The sequence below is a fragment of the Falco biarmicus genome, chromosome 6, assembly GCF_023638135.1.
Source record: "Falco biarmicus isolate bFalBia1 chromosome 6, bFalBia1.pri, whole genome shotgun sequence".
In the NCBI taxonomy this organism is placed as follows: Eukaryota; Metazoa; Chordata; class Aves; order Falconiformes; family Falconidae; genus Falco; species Falco biarmicus.
The window spans coordinates 37254933-37274886 of NC_079293.1; the positions used below are offsets into that span (position 1 = coordinate 37254933).

General features: G+C 35.1%; 1 protein-coding gene across 1 annotated transcript in view; it reads left to right on the top strand.

Annotated features, from left to right (window-relative positions):
- The window catches only part of WDR27 (WD repeat domain 27), a 130550-nt gene extending 111176 nt beyond the window's left edge, over positions 1-19374 (top strand). Inside the window, exon 24 of the mRNA XM_056344721.1 lies at positions 18666-19374. Coding sequence (XP_056200696.1) covers positions 18666-18713 — 48 coding nt within the window. The 3' untranslated portion in view covers positions 18714-19374. The remainder of the gene's footprint in view (positions 1-18665) is intronic.
- The last annotated feature ends 580 nt before the right edge of the window (positions 19375-19954 follow it).

Genomic DNA, 19954 nt, shown 5'->3' on the forward strand with positions numbered 1-19954 from the left:
ATCGTTAGTTTGAGCTTTCATCTAACAGTCTGGTGTCATCCAGCTAAATGAGTACTTTGAACTCATCAGAAAAGCCAGCGGCAGCCTTTATTGACTTCAGATAAATGACATTTATATTCTTTCAGAAACTGCACATAACAGGAATGAGCTACATTTACGTGTCCACAATTTTTCTTCTCATTTGATATGTGATGGTCTATTTTGCCATTAAATCTTTGCATCTCAGAAAGCTCCTTGTAATTACCAATGTCAACAACAATCATCTCAAGATATAAGTTTAACTGGAACATTTTAGAATAATCATCTATGGAACAGCAAAACTTCAAGAAATGCTCTCTCTCCTCAAGACGATTATACATACTGTAGCTATCACGAATGGAAGATTCATGCCATATGGCTGATGCTGCTGTACAGACTTGTAGCTGTCTTGTAGCTGCCTGTAAAGTAAAAAATCATCTATACTTTGACAAGTGGGTTTGCCCATTCTAAAGGCAGGAAAGCACTCAGATTTAGGGCTCATCCGTGCTTTTTAGTGTGTTAGATTCCAAGTGACAATAGCCCATGAGTCCAAGAATACAGCAGTGGAGTCTATAAAGGCACATTCATATTGCTATTAATAAGCTACCTAGATGTTTTTATGGACAAACTGTTGCAATGTGTCACGAAGCAGTGGGAAGATACTCTTTTCATGTGGTGAAGTCTCATTATGTTTTATGTTTTCCGACTGCCAGCAACTGTACTTCATTATCCATGGAAAACACATTTGGCTTCTTCTCTTCAAGGTTCATCTCAAGGATTACATTCAGTAGTTGCTTCCAGAGGCATGTTTGACACACGGGAATCTCCCTGGGCCTTCTGTTTTTTTCTTTGGGAAACTGATAATATAATACTGGTGCAATGATTTTTTATGAAATTACATTTCCATTACTTGGATCAGGAAGGTAGAATTCTGCAGTTCATGTATAAAGTTACATTTTAATCTCATGGTAAACTTTGTTGCATATATATGTTTATGGAAGATGCAAATATACATTTCCTTCTTTTCTAGGCCAGAGGAATAGACATCTAGATTTTTTTAATTTTTTCACTGTACTTTCACTTTAATAAATTTTGAAATACATGTCTATTCTCAGTCTGCCTAAAAGTCATTAGTAAATATCAAGAGGTTTTAGTTAATTTAGCTTGCATAAAAATATCATACTTTTTTTTTGTAGGGGCAGGGCAGTTCTTCAGCATTTCCATTAAATTAATGTTCTTTAAAAATTACATTGGTGGTATTTTTAGTATAAAAATGTATTTAAATATGTATTTAAACTTACTACATTTTGGTAATTTTTTTTGATGAGCGTGTAAGAATATTACTAACTAATAATTGCTTATTTTCTTTATTTAAATTGTTAAGCCAGAAGTAAACTAAAGCCACACACATTTTAGGATACTTCCTGTCACTGTAGTAGCTGCTAAATGTTTTAGTGATATGTCTGCATTTATATCCATTTCTTTCAGACAACTGTTCTGAGAGAATGTTGATTTTCTATAAATAACAATTCTTTGTATATTTTAAAATCTTGTAAACTGTGGTGACAATTTAAACTGTATGTGTAGGTACCCTGAAGAAATGCATGTACTTGCAGTTCCTTTCAGTTGGGTCTAGATCTGCCAGGCACAAATGACTTCATTATGCTGCTTTGTGCCTATCAGTAATTAACACCTGTTTTTTTAAAAAGTGTTCTTTCTCACAGCTTTTGTAACGCATGAACTTTGTGCCAGTTGGAGAAATTTTGTAAATACCATATGGGGATAGAAACACACTACCCAAGATGAATCATATTGAAAAATTCCATTTACTCTTGTGTTTTGTTTTGAAAATGCTGAACGCAAGAAGTCATAAAAGTTCCTTCATATTGAAGATTTACTCTTTTGATAGCTGTCTTTCTCTTGTGATACATTATTTCATGATGAAGTGGCTATTTTAAAATACGGACATTCTATGAGCATGTCAGGATTTTGAGGAAAAAAAAGAAAAAAATAATTACTCTAAGTAAACATGTTCGGTCACTTGAGTGTGGAATAATAAAGGAATTATCTGAGCCTGTTGAGTTCTGATATGTGTGCTTCAGTTTAAGGAAGAGAAATCCATTCCTCTGGTTTATCAAGGAAAATTATGGATATAAAACAACTGCTTTGAAGGGGACAGTCTGACTACACTTGTGTGGCTACGTTTGCATAAAAGAATTTGGTTTTTTAGTGTATTTTGCTGTGAGCTAATGTCCAGATTTTGAAGTGGAATTTGAAATTATACACCTGAGTAGGACACTAGTAAAACCTTTTTCATGTTTCCCTCAGTTTTTCTCGTTACTGAGTGAAGAGACAGGACTGTAATGACAATGATGTCATGCAAACATTAGCAGTCTCAGAGATTAAGGCAGTCTTTTGAAGAATGCCTGAGATGACATTTAAGTTGTTTCAAACCCATCATTAAAAAAAATGATCTGGAAACCATTCCTGATCATTTGTCCAGCCATATGAATTCTAAGTGTATTTGGCAGGCTTTCAAAAATGCTGTTGTGAGAATCTAGTAAAAATGTTTTCTACATTAAAAAATGGTTTATTAGACATTTTCATGCTGGTAATTATATATTTTCATTCTTTTGAATGTAATTGGATTTTGCTTTAATGTACCTAAGAGTTTGGCTAACCTTGGCGTCTTTCTCACATAGTAATGATTGAGGCCAAAAATGTACTCTATTACAGTCCTTCTGGTTGTTCATCACATGCTATCTTCACATCTCTGCTTTGCCATTCTGATATCACAGAATCACAGAATGGTTGAGGTTGGAAGAGACATCTGGAGGTCATCTAGTCCAACCGCCTTTCTCAATCAGAGCCACTTACAGCAAGTTGCTCAGGACCATGTCCATTCAGCTTTTTAATATCTCCAAGGATGGAGACTTTACAATCTCCCTGGGCAACCTGACACCAATCTGAGTGCTTTAATATTGCCTCCAATATACCATAATTGTGACAAAGCCTTTATTAACAGTGCCCCATATTTAAGTGGAATAGGAAAGACATATGTTTGGATATGTGGCTGAAAAAATTAGCAGCCAGATTAGCAGTCATCCTCTGATTTGTGCAAATTTGTGTCTGCTGCACAGAACTTGAGCTGGGGTACTACAAGGAAAGGAGAATTTCCTTGTAAAAAAAGTACAGAATTGTGACATACCGTGGAATGTGGAGTATTCTTAGTCCAGCCATGAAACTTTCAAAAAGAATTCCTTAGAAACAGCAGTCATGGAAACACTCTTAAAACCTCTTTCCTAGTTTGTTGCCCAATAATCAAATGAGTGGGGGCCTGGAAGAGACTTCTAATTGGAGGTGTAGGGGTAGAACACCTTTTAGTTACAGAAAATATCTTGACAATATATGAAAAAGATCAACATTTCTTGATCTAGAATATACTTTTTATTCCATGTTCTATACTAACTTTGTAGGGTATAGTCAGTGCCAGTTATTAGGTTCATCTGGAAAGGAATGACAATGAGAAGACTCCTGTGCACATAACTGCAGCCACATGCCATACTATATACTGGAGGTTCTCTCCCTGGCATCTGTTTCTCTTATGCAGTATCAGTTCTTTGATTGTACCCAAAACCATGGTAGCCCTTGTCTAGAAGAGCTAGCAGTTTGAAATATATATAGGAAGCAAATATTAAATAAAGCTTTCAGAACATAAAAGAAGTATGTCATGGATCACAGTAGACAGCCAACAGTTAACAGCAATGCAGCTCGTGTTTATGAGATATTTTCAGGAAAGTGTTCTAGGCTATGAATCCTGAGTGAAGTGAGTTTCCCACTGCCTAGTCCGTGGTAAGTCATTGAACCCTGGGAAAGGAAGAAGTTAAGGCACGTCCTTGATTTCATCATTTTTCTGTTGGCCCTGTTGGCAAACGGCTCCCTAGTCAGCATGCTGCTCTTATGGATTTCATTCTGAGATGCACACCTCTTCTTATGCCATTTCATGGAAAGCTGAAGTGACCATCCTGAGAATTAATTGCATGGTCAAATTTTGTGGTAGAAAGATTATTTGTGACTGAGATGTTTTGCAACTATGATATCAGTCAAAACAATGAAAATTTTGAGTTACAATATGGAAAGCAATAAAATTATCCAGTTTAAATCTGGTCAGAAATGAGAATCTGTTACAAAGACTCTCATTGTTTCTTACAGTTGAGAATATTTTTATTTTTGTGTAGCATGTCGATTCCACATTTCAATTTCCTCAAGATTTTCAAGTTTAGTGCTCTCTGAGTCTCTTTTTGTGCTACAGAAGAGATGTGACAGTCAATATGAATACCTAAAGCAGAAGTGGTAATCTTTGTTGGTGGTATAAATCACAAACCCTTAGAGATTAATTCCAGCTTTTTGTACTTGCTGGTGACTTTCCTTTTGATTCCAGTGGGAGCAGGGCTTCATCCAGGAATATGGACATTTTCCAGCTTTTTATCAAAAAGCAAAGAAGCACTGACTCTGAGTATGAACTCTCAATGGAAATCTTAGATGTGAATGTTGCCAGGCTGTTTAGTTACTATACATTCTGAAGAAATAGTATAGGTTTACGTTGTGTTATTTTAACAATGGAAAGATGTAATCATTCTACTACTTTTATGTACATGAACCAGCAAAGTAAGATATTTTAATTCCCTCAGCATAATATCCTGAAGCAAACCACCTGTATTTTACATTCTGTTGTGTGTTTTTATATGTTGATTGATATGTATTTATAAAGGCAGAGTAATACTAACACAGCACTCATGTTTAAATGCAGCTTTCTGAACCTTTGTTCAGTAGGAAAGGCTCTGAGGTTTTCTTTATCTGAAGCACAACCAGCACATAACCAACTTCTGAAGTTTGAAGAAAGTAAAAATAAACTTTATATATGTGCATGGATATGAACTCATGCATATATGCCCATATAAACAAGCATTGTTAACATATGGTGTGATTTTACCAGCGGAGGGGTAAAGCAAGGTTATAGCAGAAGAGGAAAAGTTCATGGTATGTTGCCTTTTTTTCCAATGGGAGCACATACGTACATTCACAAAGTGGGTGGGCATCCCATTAGACCTGAAGGCAGAGGCTGTGTAACCTAGGTCATTTCAAGAAAGGGCACATATATCCCACTCCTTTGGACAGGAGCATGGTTTATATGTCTGCTGTATATTGGGTTTTACGTTTAGAGGTTTTGTCAGTTCATTTGTGTGCTTGCAGAGAAACATTTTATTGTTTTACTTCTTTTCTTTCTGTGCATTGTGACTACTACATTTTCTCTTGTTTCTTAGTACAAAATGGTTCTAAACTATGGCTTCTAGTACCACTCTTTCCTGCATTTCTTGGCTTTATTTTTTTTTTTTCCTGTCAGTATTTTTGCTTGTGAACTGTGTACACAGTAGTTACTCTGTTGAGAGACTATTCTTTCCTTTTTGCTTTCTTTGTGAAGTCAGTTTTCTTGGGAACGTTGTATCATACTCAGCAAGATGCCACTGTGAAAGCTTTTGGTGTTAAAAGATGTACTTTTCCTCTTCTGGTTTTATATTGGCTGATGATGGCCATATGAACTGCTTTGATTATCTTAGAGATCAATGAAGAAACATGCCCAAAAAAAGCAGGAGTAACCGCCTAATGTCTATTAAACTGTATGCCTGAGCTTCATTTCATGTCTGGGAAGCAGGCTGATAGCACAAGACCAGAATTGCTCACCGTCCCTCATGAGGGGTGGCAGCACCCGCTGTTCAGCAGTCAGCCACAAAATGAAGTGATAAGCCAGAGGTAAAATTGCTTAAGGAAATCTGATCAGAGCAAGACCCATTAACCTTCTTAGAACTTCTTAGTTTGCAGAGAGGCCTTCGAAAGCTTACCCAGTTTGTGCAACCTGTCTTTATGAGCAGCATAGCTGGATGGTGGTGATGATGATTATCTGATATTGCCTTTTTGACCAACAAAGATCTCTGATGACCACCACCTCCTAAGGCAAACTAATGATTCTTATCTTACTTGAATGACCAATATCTGTTAGCACATACCTATCTCTAAGGCTTTAGCAACATATAGAGGATTTAAATGGCAAACATGAAAAGTCAAAGTAAATTAGATCTTGAAAAAAATCTCAATATTGCAAAAATAAAATTATATTTATATATAAATATGAAAAGAAGCAAGAATATAAGTGAGCTGCTATGTTGTGAGGATAACAACATGATTAAGGTAATGTAGTGTGACAGAAAAGTCTAAAAGAATTCTGTTCTTCATTTCTTACTGATGTTGATGCAAGGGAAGGGAAATGGGAGCCAAAGAAGAATTAGTAGTGGTAACGAGGCATAGAAAAGGAATGCTGGCCAAACTGGAAGGAAACCTTGCAGCCTGCAGAAATTAGAAATGTCCTTGCTGTAAGACTTCTGTTGTCTGAGATGTGTTTCCCCTTCGTCTTCTACAGTTACTTCAGCTCTGTTTTTCAAACAAGTCAAAATAAGTTCAAACTTTTAATTTAACAGGAAACTTGCTAATTAGTCTAGTGGAATTGGAATATTTATATAATTAAGTCCTCTGAAGTTGCTGTTGGCATTCTGTACAGCCATAGTCTTGCAAAGGAAGTCAGAACAACTGATGAAGTGCCTTACATATATATATATATATATATGGTATGTTAAAGATCTTAATTACAGTCCTGGTCCTGGAGAAGCCAACTGGAGTTTTGCCTTTATTGTACTAAGGGATAAAATCCCTGCCTTAGATATGGGGGCCTGCTTAGAAATTTAAATAATTCTGAATGCTTTGTAAAGCAGTAATGGTTTGCCTGAACCTCAGGTATGAGCATGGATTAGACATAAATGGCTCACTCTTGTTTTGAAATGTCTTCTCTTTTTTTTTTTTTTTTATTTTTTTAACTTCAGTATTTTCCTCAATATTTATAGTGTTTTATTCCTCTTCCCTGTCCCTTAACCCAGGAAAAGATTAAATAAGTTCTTCCATTTTTCTGGGTTTTGCTCTTTCCAGTTCTTCATTATTGAACTTTTATGTCTGTAGTTTCTTAATCTGAGACCTGAAATATACAGTAAAATATGTACTATGATTACCTTTTGAACAAATATTCAGCAGGAAACTAAAACTATTATGTTTTTCTTGGACTCTTCCTTATGTTTATGTAAGATCCATTTCAAATTATATTCACAAAACTGGAAATACTGATTTTTCTTTTTTTTGGTCTTCTATCAATCCCTATCCACTCTAGATTTCCTCCCTACTATTTTCTTCTGGATTTGAAAAAGCTGAACAAAATTTACAAGAAAAATATTTTTTTGCGTCTTGTAGTTAAACTGAGCAGTACATTGATGTATGATTTTAATTAAAAGTGAAACAGCTGAGATGTGCATTTGAAAGGACTGGATAATTCTGATGGAAGGCTACTTTAAGAATTTATATATAGTGTATTTACCTACTTCCATTGCTGTTGCCTTGTAATTGCACCTATGACAAATCAAAAATGTATATTTTATACTGAATTTTTTTTAACAATGATATCTGTGCTTCCAGAGCAAGGGGTTAAACTACATGTCTAAAGTGATAATATGTAATATGTAAGACTTAAATACCCTCGTGATGTGGGATGTGAAGTATGGCATTCTCTTGTCACAAGAGATGTGGTATGTAGAGAACTTTCCCTTTTAATCACAAAACATGGAGAGTAACTATTTGTACTTTCCTTTATTGCTGTGCTTCAATACCTGTCCTGGGTCTATCATTTCTGGAAGAGAAAAGTGTAATTCATCCTCTAACCTCACACCTATTTCCTCAGTATTGTTGTTTGTAATTTTTTTTACGCAGTGCAAACACAGTCCCATCAGCAGAGTGACCCCCAAGCCCCTGTTTTTAAGTGAGTAGTACACTATGTTTGATAAATACTAACCTGAAGCAGAATTAGCTGCTTCAGAGTGTCAGCCTCCATGCATTCCTCGAGCAGTCCCCTGAGGGGTTAGACCACCAGGATGGAGTGTCTGTTGAGACAGAACTTAATGCTGGAACCAAATTTAATAAATAGAAGGTTGTATGAAAAAACAATTGTACTTAATGAGTCCTTTTCTAAGTCCACTTTTTGTTGCTAAGATGTTTGGGGCTTTTAAAGTAACTTTACTTTTTCTTTTACACTTCATCTTTCTGCTTGCTGTGAAATCAATAACAAAAATAATAATAAGTTTTGATATAAACCCAGGTATGATGTCATAAAGCCCAGGCCAATATAACAATTTCATTAAAAATTTAAAAAAGTTTGGAGAAAGAAAGCATCTGTAGTGAGCAAAACTTACGCTAAAGAAAGAAAAAAAATATTTATTGAGGTTCATGATATGAATTTTATATGAGACACTCTTCTACTAGTTCTCCTGTCAAGCCACACTTCATATATGAGTGCTTAAAACATGAATGTTATGTTCATTGAACCATTCTCCAATGTTGCCGCTGCTCACCCCATCCTTATTATTAAGTCTGACATTTTTATTTTCAGTTATTTTTTAAGTTGTCTCCTTTAATTTGTATTCTAGCAGCTGGGATTTGATGTACTGATATGTATTTAGTTTTGTAAAGAACATTTACTACTACTTTGTCCTAGTGCTCTGCACACAGGAGGGTCTACTGCCAAACTGGCATGCTTTCTGGAATGGAAATATTTAATATGGCCCTTTAAAAGAAAAACAGCATTTGGGGGCCTGTGTAAGTTGTCATTAATAGTACAGCAGCAAGCAGTGAAACTAGACTTTTTGATTGCTGTGAGTTGTAAAGAGTAACTAAATTAGTATGTTCCAGTTATTGGCTTTTTTACATCAAGATCTGACTCAATGCTCCTTGAAGTTAGAGGAAACTCTCTTGCTGCACTTAGCAAGTGTTGGCTTATATCTTAAAGCTGGAAAATGAGCAAAGTTTTCCATAAAATCCTATTCTGCATCAGAACACTCAGAGGATTTGCATTGCTGTGGTATTGACTTACCTTCTAGTAGTGGTATAAACATTATAACTAACTTCTGTAAGTTAGTTACAAGTAAGTATACTTATATACTTACATATACTTATAGATATATATAAGTAAGTATTTGTTTCTTCATTAGCTCTAGAGGCAGAAAAATATGAAGTGGATTATATTCTTTCAGATCAGGGTATTTAATTTGTTTTTTATTATCTTGCTGATAGAAGATTTTTATATAATTAGACAGATTCTTATCTATGTTTGAGAAGGCAAAGTCAATTAAACTAGACCCATTACAGGAGTCTGTAGTTATTTGGCGTAGCTTATTCCTTCACATCAGATTTAAACAAAAAAGATTTCTGAATGTTAGTATAGAAGCAAGAAGACAGATTTAAGATTGCTTCACATGTTATATTTTGGTCAAGTAAATTTCACACTTCAAAATGCTTATTTGGAATTACTGGGTTTACTTGCCTGTAAAAATGTCATGTTAAATATAGATGAGAAATTTGCTTTTTTTGAGCACATAAATAATACTTATGAAAAGCTGACAGCCAAGAGATGCGGGTGCTGAAATGGGTAATATATTTAAAAATATAATACCTTAGAGAAACTGCCCAGGAGATTCCAGGAACATCTGTTCAGAATAGATGAACTTAATATGAGTCATACAGCAACTAAGATTTTAAAACTGAAGGCTGGGTTTCGGATGACACTTCTATGAAAGATCAAGATGCAGAAATTCTGTATTCTCACAGGTATGTCAGAGGGTAGAAATAGTCAGGTAGAAAATAGAGGTTAGGCTGCCAAGAATGGAATTAGTGACAAATTTGTACAAATTCTAAGAAATAAGATGGGAAAATGGAATGGACAGCACTGGGTGAAGGCAACCCTGGGTGATCTGTTAGGCTTATCACAAATCTAGTGGAAGAAGGGTAATCAGTGAGATATTGCAGTACGAGATTAAAAAATGTACGGGTAACAGACTAAACCTTGCTGTCAGTGGAGTTATGCTTTATGTTAAAGACAGCGTAGAAGAGAGCCAAATAAGTAATGAAGAGTCCTGTACAGGCTGAAATTCCCGGTCTGTATAGGAAGAGTAGAGTATTGGACTTATATCCTAAGAACAAGACCAGGGTAGTAACACTGTCGGTGTTATGACAGATCAGCGAGGCCAGAAAGGTCCATTACCCTGCCTTATCAGGAGGTATGAAGAGATCAGATTTTAGATGCGAAGAAAGCTAAGAACTTTTCATGGTGAGGGAGACCACCAGAGTCAAGCCTTAACTATGATACTAAATATGTAGAAATTGTATCTGGCTCAGGAAGTCATAGAATCATAGAATCATCTAGGTTTGAAAAGACCCTTAAGATCATCAAGTCCACCCATTCACCTAACACTAGATTAGGTCCTAGTGTTAGGTTCTCTAACATTGAGTGTAGGTGTACCTACCTTCAAGCTGCAAGAGTATCTCACTCTTTCCAAGGTATTTGATTATAGCACTCTTGGAGAAAACTCCAACATGGAGTCTAGCTAAGTGGATCTTTGCTCCAATACCTATTCCTCTGTCCAAATAAAAGCATTTGAATAAACACACGGAGAAGTCTGGACAGGAATTTCAAATATGTTCGCATGTTTGGCTTTGCCAAAGTATCTATTTGCTGTAATAATTTTAAGAACTTTAAATGACAGGAAGCCCAGGTCAGTCTATAAAATAAAGATCTGTTGCTTTCAGATTTGTGTTTCTTGAATGTTTTATTTGAACAGAAAATTACAAATAAAAATACGAGGTTTTAAGGATCAGGTTTTGTTATGAAGGTTCAGTAGGAAGCTGAGTTAGATGACCTCTATAGGTTGCATTCAGTCATCTTTTTCTTTTAATGTATCTAGGTGATTTTCTTGTGTGACTAGTAAAAATACCGCATATGGGACATCTGTTACTTTATTCGTAAGTTTTCTGATGCGGTTCTACACATATAGGTGGTCTGGAAAATTTTCTGTTCTTTGCCCTCTACAGCTCCAGCTTGCCAACTCTGAAGCATTGTTTGCCTATTATAAGTTCAGTAATTTGGCTTTCTTTACAGTTATCCTTCCTACCAGTCCTAGAAAAGACTTTCTCCTTTTTAAGGCCCAAGCCCTACCATCCCTATATATACATTATTAGTGACAACTGTTTTAATGTCTTATTCATGGTGGCCTCTGAACTTGGGTTGCTCTAGATATGCAAACCATCTCTGATATTGAAGACATATCAAACATATTTGAGACACTAAAAATTAGGTGTGATGAATTCTGCATTGTGTTAACACTTCTCTACGCCACACGGAGTTTATTTTAGACGTGCTTGGATTCACTTTGTGGAAGTCTTCTGTTCTTCAGTGATTTCTGTCTGGAAATCAGAGATGTGGACTACGTGTTTGAGGGAAACAGAAATAAAGCAATGTACTTGATCTAGCCTACCCTTGCACTGAGCATAATGGGAGGAAAAATGTGAGCATATAATTTATGGGCACTATGAACACAGAAGAGTCCTCAGCTCCTGAATGACGTTACTTGAAAGGTTTTGGCTTTGAAGGGACCTTAAAGATCATCTAGTTGCAACCCCCCTGCCATGAGCTGAGACACCTTCCTATAGATCGGATTTCGTGAAGACATATGAATGTGTTTCCCCCCTGTATGATTATGTGTGTGTATGCTACACCTCAAGGAATTATGTTTAAAAGCTTCTAACCTTTTTTTTTTTTAATGTATTTTCTCCTCAGTTCTCATTTCTGCAACAGGAAAGCTATCTTAACAATTAAAACTTCTGTCTTCTGTCTGTGAAAAAATATGTGGCTTTGATCTAACTGAACACTTCAGAGTGTAGCTGTCAAATTAAGCAACCATCTTTCAAGAAAACATACCTTTTTGAAGTGCTACTTACATGTCTTCTGTTCCTGGCTTAGACCACAAAACCAGTGTTGTTAAAACCTTAATGTACTGTAGATCTTCAGGGGGAAAGGTGGTGAATTCTACATTGCTTTAGACACCACTTTCTGAACAGGAAAAATATAATAAAAGTCAGTTCCATAGTGTTTCCTTTTTCTTTTGCTCTTGATTGTTGCTAGCTGTTAAACTAATGCAAAATTCAAGAGCAACAGTATATACTACAGGATTCGTGGTTTTGTTTTCATTGATAAAGATTAGTGTTTAATGGCATTCTTATCAATTTCATTTCAACCACATCATTTACTTTCTGACAGTTTTGTACTGCAGCTGTTAAGTGTGCCAGGAGTAAATTCAGAGGTTATATCTACCCTTTCAAAGGTAATAAAAACAAAAATCTGTTCTAATAGACATTGACTATATCCATTGAAGCGAGATCTGAGTTGTTTCCTAAAATATATATATCAGTCTAGGTATGACCAGTATTGATTAAGAATCTGGAATTTTATAATATCATAGAAGTATGTAATATAAAAATGAATGCAAATATATATTTAATTGATGTTAAAAACATTACAGTTATAATTTTATTTCTGATATAAGTTTAGATTTGTGAGTTTTTAAAGAGTCTTGGCATGAAAAGATTTCCATTGGCATTTGAAGTTTACCATTTTAGAAGTAAAGCAGTGGTCAAACTCCTGTAGGATTTACAGCATTGGTTTGGAATGTGGCTTGTTGTCAATGGCCTGAAATTGAGATTTATTCTATCAGTGAGTAATGTTTGTTTGTCTGCTGTAATATGTGGAATAAAAGGTGGTGTTTGCTCATGTGTGCCACACTTCAAACCCATTGATCCATGCCCCTTCCCCCCCCCCCCCCCCCCCATTCTCATAATTAGCTGAAAAGCATGAAACTAAAGATACTATTGAATGGCAAAAGAGAGATACGAGTTCTATCTATATTTTATCTGTGTGACTAAGTTCAAGTTTATTTTCAAAATAAATACTTGCTAAGATGACTTCTGTGTAGTTTATGTTTGAAGTCACATTGAGAGGTTATCTTTCATTTGGCTTTCCCGAGTGTAAAAGGCATGAATAAGAGAAGCCTGTGACACTGAATAGTGTAGAGAAGGTTGAATTATTTAGTTTAATTTCTGCTTTCTGAGTTTATGTGAATAAAAATGAAGAGAGAATTAATTAAACTTGCTTAAAGAGTCTCAAAACAAACTCCAAAACTTACTATATTGATATGACTCCAAGTTCATTAAACATATAAATGAACCAGATGTTTATTAGGTCTGAAATTCATGAAAAACAGATTTCACTTTTACCATTAGTTCTTTAGAACCATCTGTGCTGCCCTGACTGGTGATACCGGTCTATCCCTAGTTCCTACATGGGAAAGTCCCTGCCCCTTCCTCCTGCAGGGGCTGCTGCCTGTGCCACTTGCTGGTGCACCTTCCATGCCCAGTGCTGCCGGCTGTGGCACAGCAGGACCAACTGTGCCAGTCTGTGGGGTGAGTGGGACACTGTGCTGCAGGATGGGATCCCACCATCCAGCTGCAGGCTCACAATGCCTATGAGGGTCAACAGAAAAGTTGCAATTGCAGATCAATTTGGTGAGTGTTTTTTTCAATCTTTCTTTTTGAGGAAGAGAAATGGCTAGCTTGTAACCAGAACAATTCACTGCGTGATGGGCTCTGGCATAACACTTCTTGGTTCTCTGCAAAATCAGTGGTTCTGGTTTTGAATAGCTTTTATAGATATTGATTTTAGTATGTAAATTATTTATATAAAATCACTTGAGGGGAAAAGAAACTAGGTACTTTTTTTTTTTTTTTTTTTACTTTGACTGTTATTTGCTGTTTATTACTACATAGCACAAAAATTGTCGTGGTTGGGAAGCACTTCCATATAAACAGCTTCAAAACATTAACTTAATAAACCAGAAGGCTATGGAAGATTACTTTAAACTCTGAATTTACTGTGTATGCTGTTTGATAGCAGTGTAATGAATTAGCATTTCCTTTGAAAAGCATGTATTTTGTTGTTAGGTTTTGGTGTATTGAAGCACAGGTAATGGCAAGCCTCTGTAACAAGTGGAATACGAGTCCAGATAATGTTAAAAAGATGGCCTTGAACTAAAGTCTAATGTAAAGATGCCACTAGGACATTCAAAAGCAGATGTAAAAAAGTGTGAGTTAAATTAGAAATGTGTGTTTTCATATAACTTGGTATGTTTACTTTACCTCTCAAGTACATGGTGGAATGCAGAAAGGCTCTAAACTTCCATAGTGGTCAGTCAGCAGTCACAAGCTCTTGTGCAAAAGTTGGAGTTGCAATTGGTGTTTCAACAATATTCAAGTTATTTATATGTTAATATTTTTCCAGTCTCATATGCAAGTATTACTAAAAGTTCAGTATGCTATTCTTTCATTTCTGCTTTGATCGCTTTTTGCTATCATATCAATACATGGCACCTAAGAAAATGAAGGGAACAATAGGATTAACTGACTAGCTAAACCATAAATAGATGCTTCCCTGAACAATGATTGCTACTTCGAAAATACAATCTGTGGCAGTTATTCCTATAAATAGTATATGACAGCTTGAACTGAAGAATTCTTTATCTTTTTGAAGCTCGAGAGATGACTTTACAGAGACATATTAATCCACATAATCTGCTTCTGGCAGTTTTGGTTCTACATGTACCTTTTTATTTTCAAAGAATAGTTTGAATAATGAAAACTAAAAATAGTAAACCCCTAAAAACTGTATTCCCATCTGGTCTGCTGAGATAATGGATTTTTGGCAAGGTGATACTTTTTGCTGTGCAGCTAGTGGTCCTTTTTAAGATTTTAGATTTTAAAGATGCATATTATAGATATTATTATTTGCATATTATACATATTTACGTGTTTTTACTAACTAAAAGAAACTAAAGTCATGTTATGTGCCTATAACTTGAAACTAGCTGGAATTGCTTCAATTCTTATTATTTCCTGAAGTACCATATGTCTTGAAGCTACAGTGTATACACATAAGCATGTTGTATGAAATATTAAAGAAAAATATTTGTTACATGCACCTCTATACAAAGCCAACTGTTTGTGATTGTGGCTTAAAAAAGTCCAGGCCTGTAATTTACAGCACTTTTTTTTAATGTGGTGTCACTACAGAAGCATATTTCCCACCCTTCAAAGATAATTCTAAAAAAAATATATACTGTGTTGTTATAAAAGGAAATTCAGTAGGCAATGTCTTGAAATTCATTGTTAAATGACAGCCTTCCAACACCACATGTCACTGTTTTAACTTTATTGCAGTAAACTTTTATCTCTTCTGCAGCCTACCAAATAGAGGAGGAGGACTGTGTTCAAGCACTCATTCTCCCCTTGCTATGGCCCCAGGTGTCATTCATAGGTGCTTTCTAAACCTTGAAGCTTCTGTAAAAAGCTCTAAAATGCACAAAACCTTCACCTTCTTCTCTGCCTTACTTGAAGGTCTTTTCTTCACTACTTCATATATCTATTGACATGAAAAATAGTATGTGTTGCCACACACCCTCTAATATTCCATAATGTTCTAGTGTTTGTCCCGTAGGAAACCTTTACATAGGTTTCAAATTGTTCACAGAATTGATGCCAAAATTGAAGTATGCAATAGTAAGACAGAATTATTTTTTAAAATTTATAGTAGTATATTGACATAACTACTATAGAGATTTGAAATATAATTTAAACCACAAATTTGGAGTAGCATGTTTGGGAACTGAGGGCTTTGAGTGAAGTAATATATGCTGACACTTTTTGAAAATAATATTGGCATGAGAAATATTATTTTTTTCTTTAAAATCTTATTTAAATGTCTATGGATTCTAAATATAACTAAGTGTATTCTTTATTCATCAATTTTTATAGCTCTTAAGTGTAATAATTCAGGAATTGCACGGGTCCTACAAGTTAGATTAATATTTATTGCTATTATTACTATTATAATTTCAGCTAAAATTTCTATATTTTCTGAAATGTAACACACTGTAAAACTGTTGTTATGCCTGTTCTGCATTTTTCTGCAGTCACTTCTGAAACAAGTATGCCACTTTTACAAGTGAAAATGCTTTTTTAGCGATCAGGCATAGAAATTTATTCTAAAAATCTGAAGGCTAAACTGTACTGCCTCTGAGCATGTACTAGCAATTTAGTTTGTGAAATGTGCTTTTGAAGTGAATCTCCCAGTTGTCCCTACTCATCCAACTTTGCTTCTCATTGCTGTACACTCACTGGGGATATGAATTGGACTTGTCTCTGATCAAGTCAAAACCAAAAGATGAACTCCAGGGATCCACGCAGTGTGCTGACAGAGTTTCAGTCCATGGGACTAGAGTAGAGCTAGTCTACATTAACCCTTCTAATGCCTAAAAATAACCTGATGGGACCCCAGTCTGAGGAGGAAGAAAATCCCCACCATCAACACTGTAGTCCTCCCAGGAAAGAACTCAGGATGGTAGTAGCTCACTGACCCCATATAAAAACTCTATTTTTGATGAAACTTTTCTGTAATAATTAGGCAATTTTTGGATTAAAAGTCCCTTTTTAACTGTCTAATGATTGTTTTATTTTGATTAGGGTTTTTAAACGTTGGTTGGACTAAAATAAGGATAACTGCTGGCTCTGTATATAGGTTATATTCCTTTTGTCCGTGGCAAGATACTGAGTATAACAGTTTGCAGGAGAAAGATGTAATCAAAGGGCAGCCTCTCTTACCTACTGCCAAGGAAAGCAGGTTGAAAAAGCAGAAGAAAGGGAAAAGGAAGGAAGAAAACTTGTGATACAATCAGTGGTGTAGAACACATGACCAAAAAGGAGAGATCTGCAAACCAGAGGGTGGGCATTTTTAGTTCAGCCAGCATTTTAATGGTTATGCGGTTTAATATTGCCAAAAATATGGAAGGTGGTTAGATAGAGTAAAAGGATACTTTTTAATGGATAATAAAAACAGAGGACTCTGGAAGAAGAACATAATAGTAGTGTAGGGAATACATTTATATTTAGCAGGTGGAAGCCAAGCAGTGTTTCAGTACTGTCAGAGAATATGACGTGAGGGATTGACCACACATTACAGTTTTTGAGGTTCAGATTGGACATCAGAAAAAAAAAAGGCACTAGGAAGACAGTGCAATGCTGGAACAAGTTGTGAAATTTCCTTGTAGTTTTTCAAGATTTAGGCTTGAAATAGACATAGCTATGCTCTTCTAATGTTTTCAGTGGTTGCACCTAGAACAGGAAGATAGACCAGATGACCTCCTTGGGCCTTGTAAAAATTCAGTTTATTTACAGTTAGTTTATTTTCAATTGAAAACTAAACAAGGTTTCTGTATTATCTCCCAGAATAATGAATCTTCAGTTAGAATAGGATCCATCTCTGATTTCTCAGGTTAGGTCAGTTCTTTTGTGATAACATGAAATACTGTTAAAAGTATTTTCTTTTTTCCCACAAGATAAATGGGTATAGAAAGGATACATTACTTAGATATTTTGTAGGTATATCATCTTTCCAATAATAAGTTATAGAGGTAGATAAGGAGCTAATAGAAGTCTTTGGAAGGATGTAATAGTCTTGGATAGCTGTAAAATATACAGTTGGAAAAATTAGTTTGGACAGTTCTGGATAGTCTATGAGATGACATAAGTGAGAGGGAGAAAGAAGAAAATAAGAGAACAAAAGCCACTGTCTTGGGGAATAATAATTGTGAGAGATTAAAGTAATTCATCATTGGAGATACTGAAGGAGGGAATACAAAGCCAAGAAAATAATTTATTGACCGCAGATCCACTTTATCCAAAGAAAGAAATCAAATGAGTAAACACATAAAAAAAAGAACAGATCAAGAAAAATGAGGATGAGAAAAGTTAACCAGATGAACTGGTTAGAGCATGAGACACATCTTTTGTTCCAGCTCTTCAGATTTTTATCACTGGTATGAATAACTGCAAAACCTAATATGCAAGGAGTAAACATCCTGAATAAAAGGTGCCATTTGTAGATCAAGCTTCTGAGCTACAGCAAGTAGTGTAGCTCAGTGCTTGTTTGTAGAAGTAATTGCAGAAAATAGTTTTTGCTTTTATTTTGTAATTAAGGTTTTGTGAGATTGGTAAAAGAAACCTAATGCAGTTGAAGGCTCTTTATGTAAGTCTTCAAGACTTGCTGACTTGCCTCTTCATAAAGGTTTGTGGCCTTTTTCAACATACTTTATGACAAAGGAAATTCTATACTACGTTTAACACCAATAAAAATCAGAAAACTGCATTTGTTGGTGTGCCTTATTTAATTCATAGTGTTGTCCATCTTCTTTTGTTCCAGCTTTTTCTTATTTCTTCCATGCTCCCTTCTTGAGTCATACACAGTGAAGTCTGTTTGACTTTCTATGTGGTTTAAACATATGCTTTGGTTTTACAGACTGTTGATGTGTTAGCGGATGTTGACACAAATTTGAAAATAGTTGGAAAAGAAAAATCTAAGTAAAATGGAATTTTCAGATTAGCTTGGTTGAGAAGAGTCTATAGGATAAGTTGTTCTTTTTTTGAAATGAATCTTGGACCTCTTAACAAAAAAGTAATTTAAGTATCTTCTTAGCGATCTTCATTCAGTTTGTTGCCCTAAAGCGAAACTCACTCACTGGAAAGATGTTTATAAAAGCCATATGTTCTTCTCTTTTGAACTGCAGCTCACCACAGCCACCTTGGATGGCAAACTCCAATTGTTTCTACCCTGATATTTGCCAGCTTGTGGAGCTTTGGCCCTGGTGCTCTGATCATAACGACTTGCTGAGAGAAAGGAGACTGGTAATTGGCCATAGGCAAGCAGCGTAATATTCCCTTTTAAACTGCATCTTGCTTCTGACTTTGTTTTCTGCAAGTTCCTCAAGCTGTTCTCAGAGTTTTTCTATTGTACAATCTGTTACTTTTATTGCAAAAATAGGGCAAAAGATCAAGAAAAGAAAGAGATTACTCATTCTGACTTCATTCTAGCAAATCACCACAGAAGTAACTTTCAGAGGACTTTTTGAGTGCTTATAGTTAGGCATATTCTGTAGTGCTTTGCTAGACTGGGACCACTTTACATTGAAAATGCAGTTAAAATAACAACTGTTACATTTTTAAAGCTAGATCTGCCTGTGACCATATATTTAATTTTTAAAAATTTAGGTATTTCAATCTGAAAGAGAGAAGAATTGTATATCTTTCTGTAATGCCATGAGAATTGCTTTGGGGTTACTGGAATCAGCATGGTTGTTGTCTGAAGGCAGAATTTTACTGGTTTGCCCTTTATCCTACATTCTGTAAATTTCATAGGGAACATGTGAGAAAGATCTTATATTTAAAATATTACTTTCTTGCTACAGTCTGATATTATTAAAACATCTTTAAATGTAAAGAAACTATTTCTGTCCTTTAACAGCTTTAAATGTTTTTTTTTTTTTTAAAATTAAACAAATATGAAAATAAAGTTATGGGGAAAAAATGTTCATTTCTTGTATTCTTTATAGTTTACTTGTCTTGATTCTAGAAATGATTTGTTAGACAACTGTTTTTTTGAAAACAGTTCATTCTAAGTGTTCATTGACTAGGTAAGAGTAGAGAACATGTATATAAGTGGTGGAAGGAGACAGAGTTTTCCTGGTAAAATTGTGCTGCCATTTCAGTTAAATTTACCAGAACAAAGTCACCAAACTTTATTAATCAGATTACCAAAAAAAAAAAAAAAAAAAAAGGAAAAAATGGAATTCCCACCACAAATTTAACATCAATCAGTATGGCCAGATCACTTTCAGTACTTTAAAGAATGTTGCATTTAATAGACATCCCCAATTTATACATATAATATTTAGTATAGGTAAATAAAAGTATTTCTGTGTTGTTTAATTTCCATAATAAAGGTTCTTTTGAAAAGGCTTTAACTGTTTTTTGCTAAGCAAAATCATGCATTGTCGCTATGTATCAGATTCAGGTATTC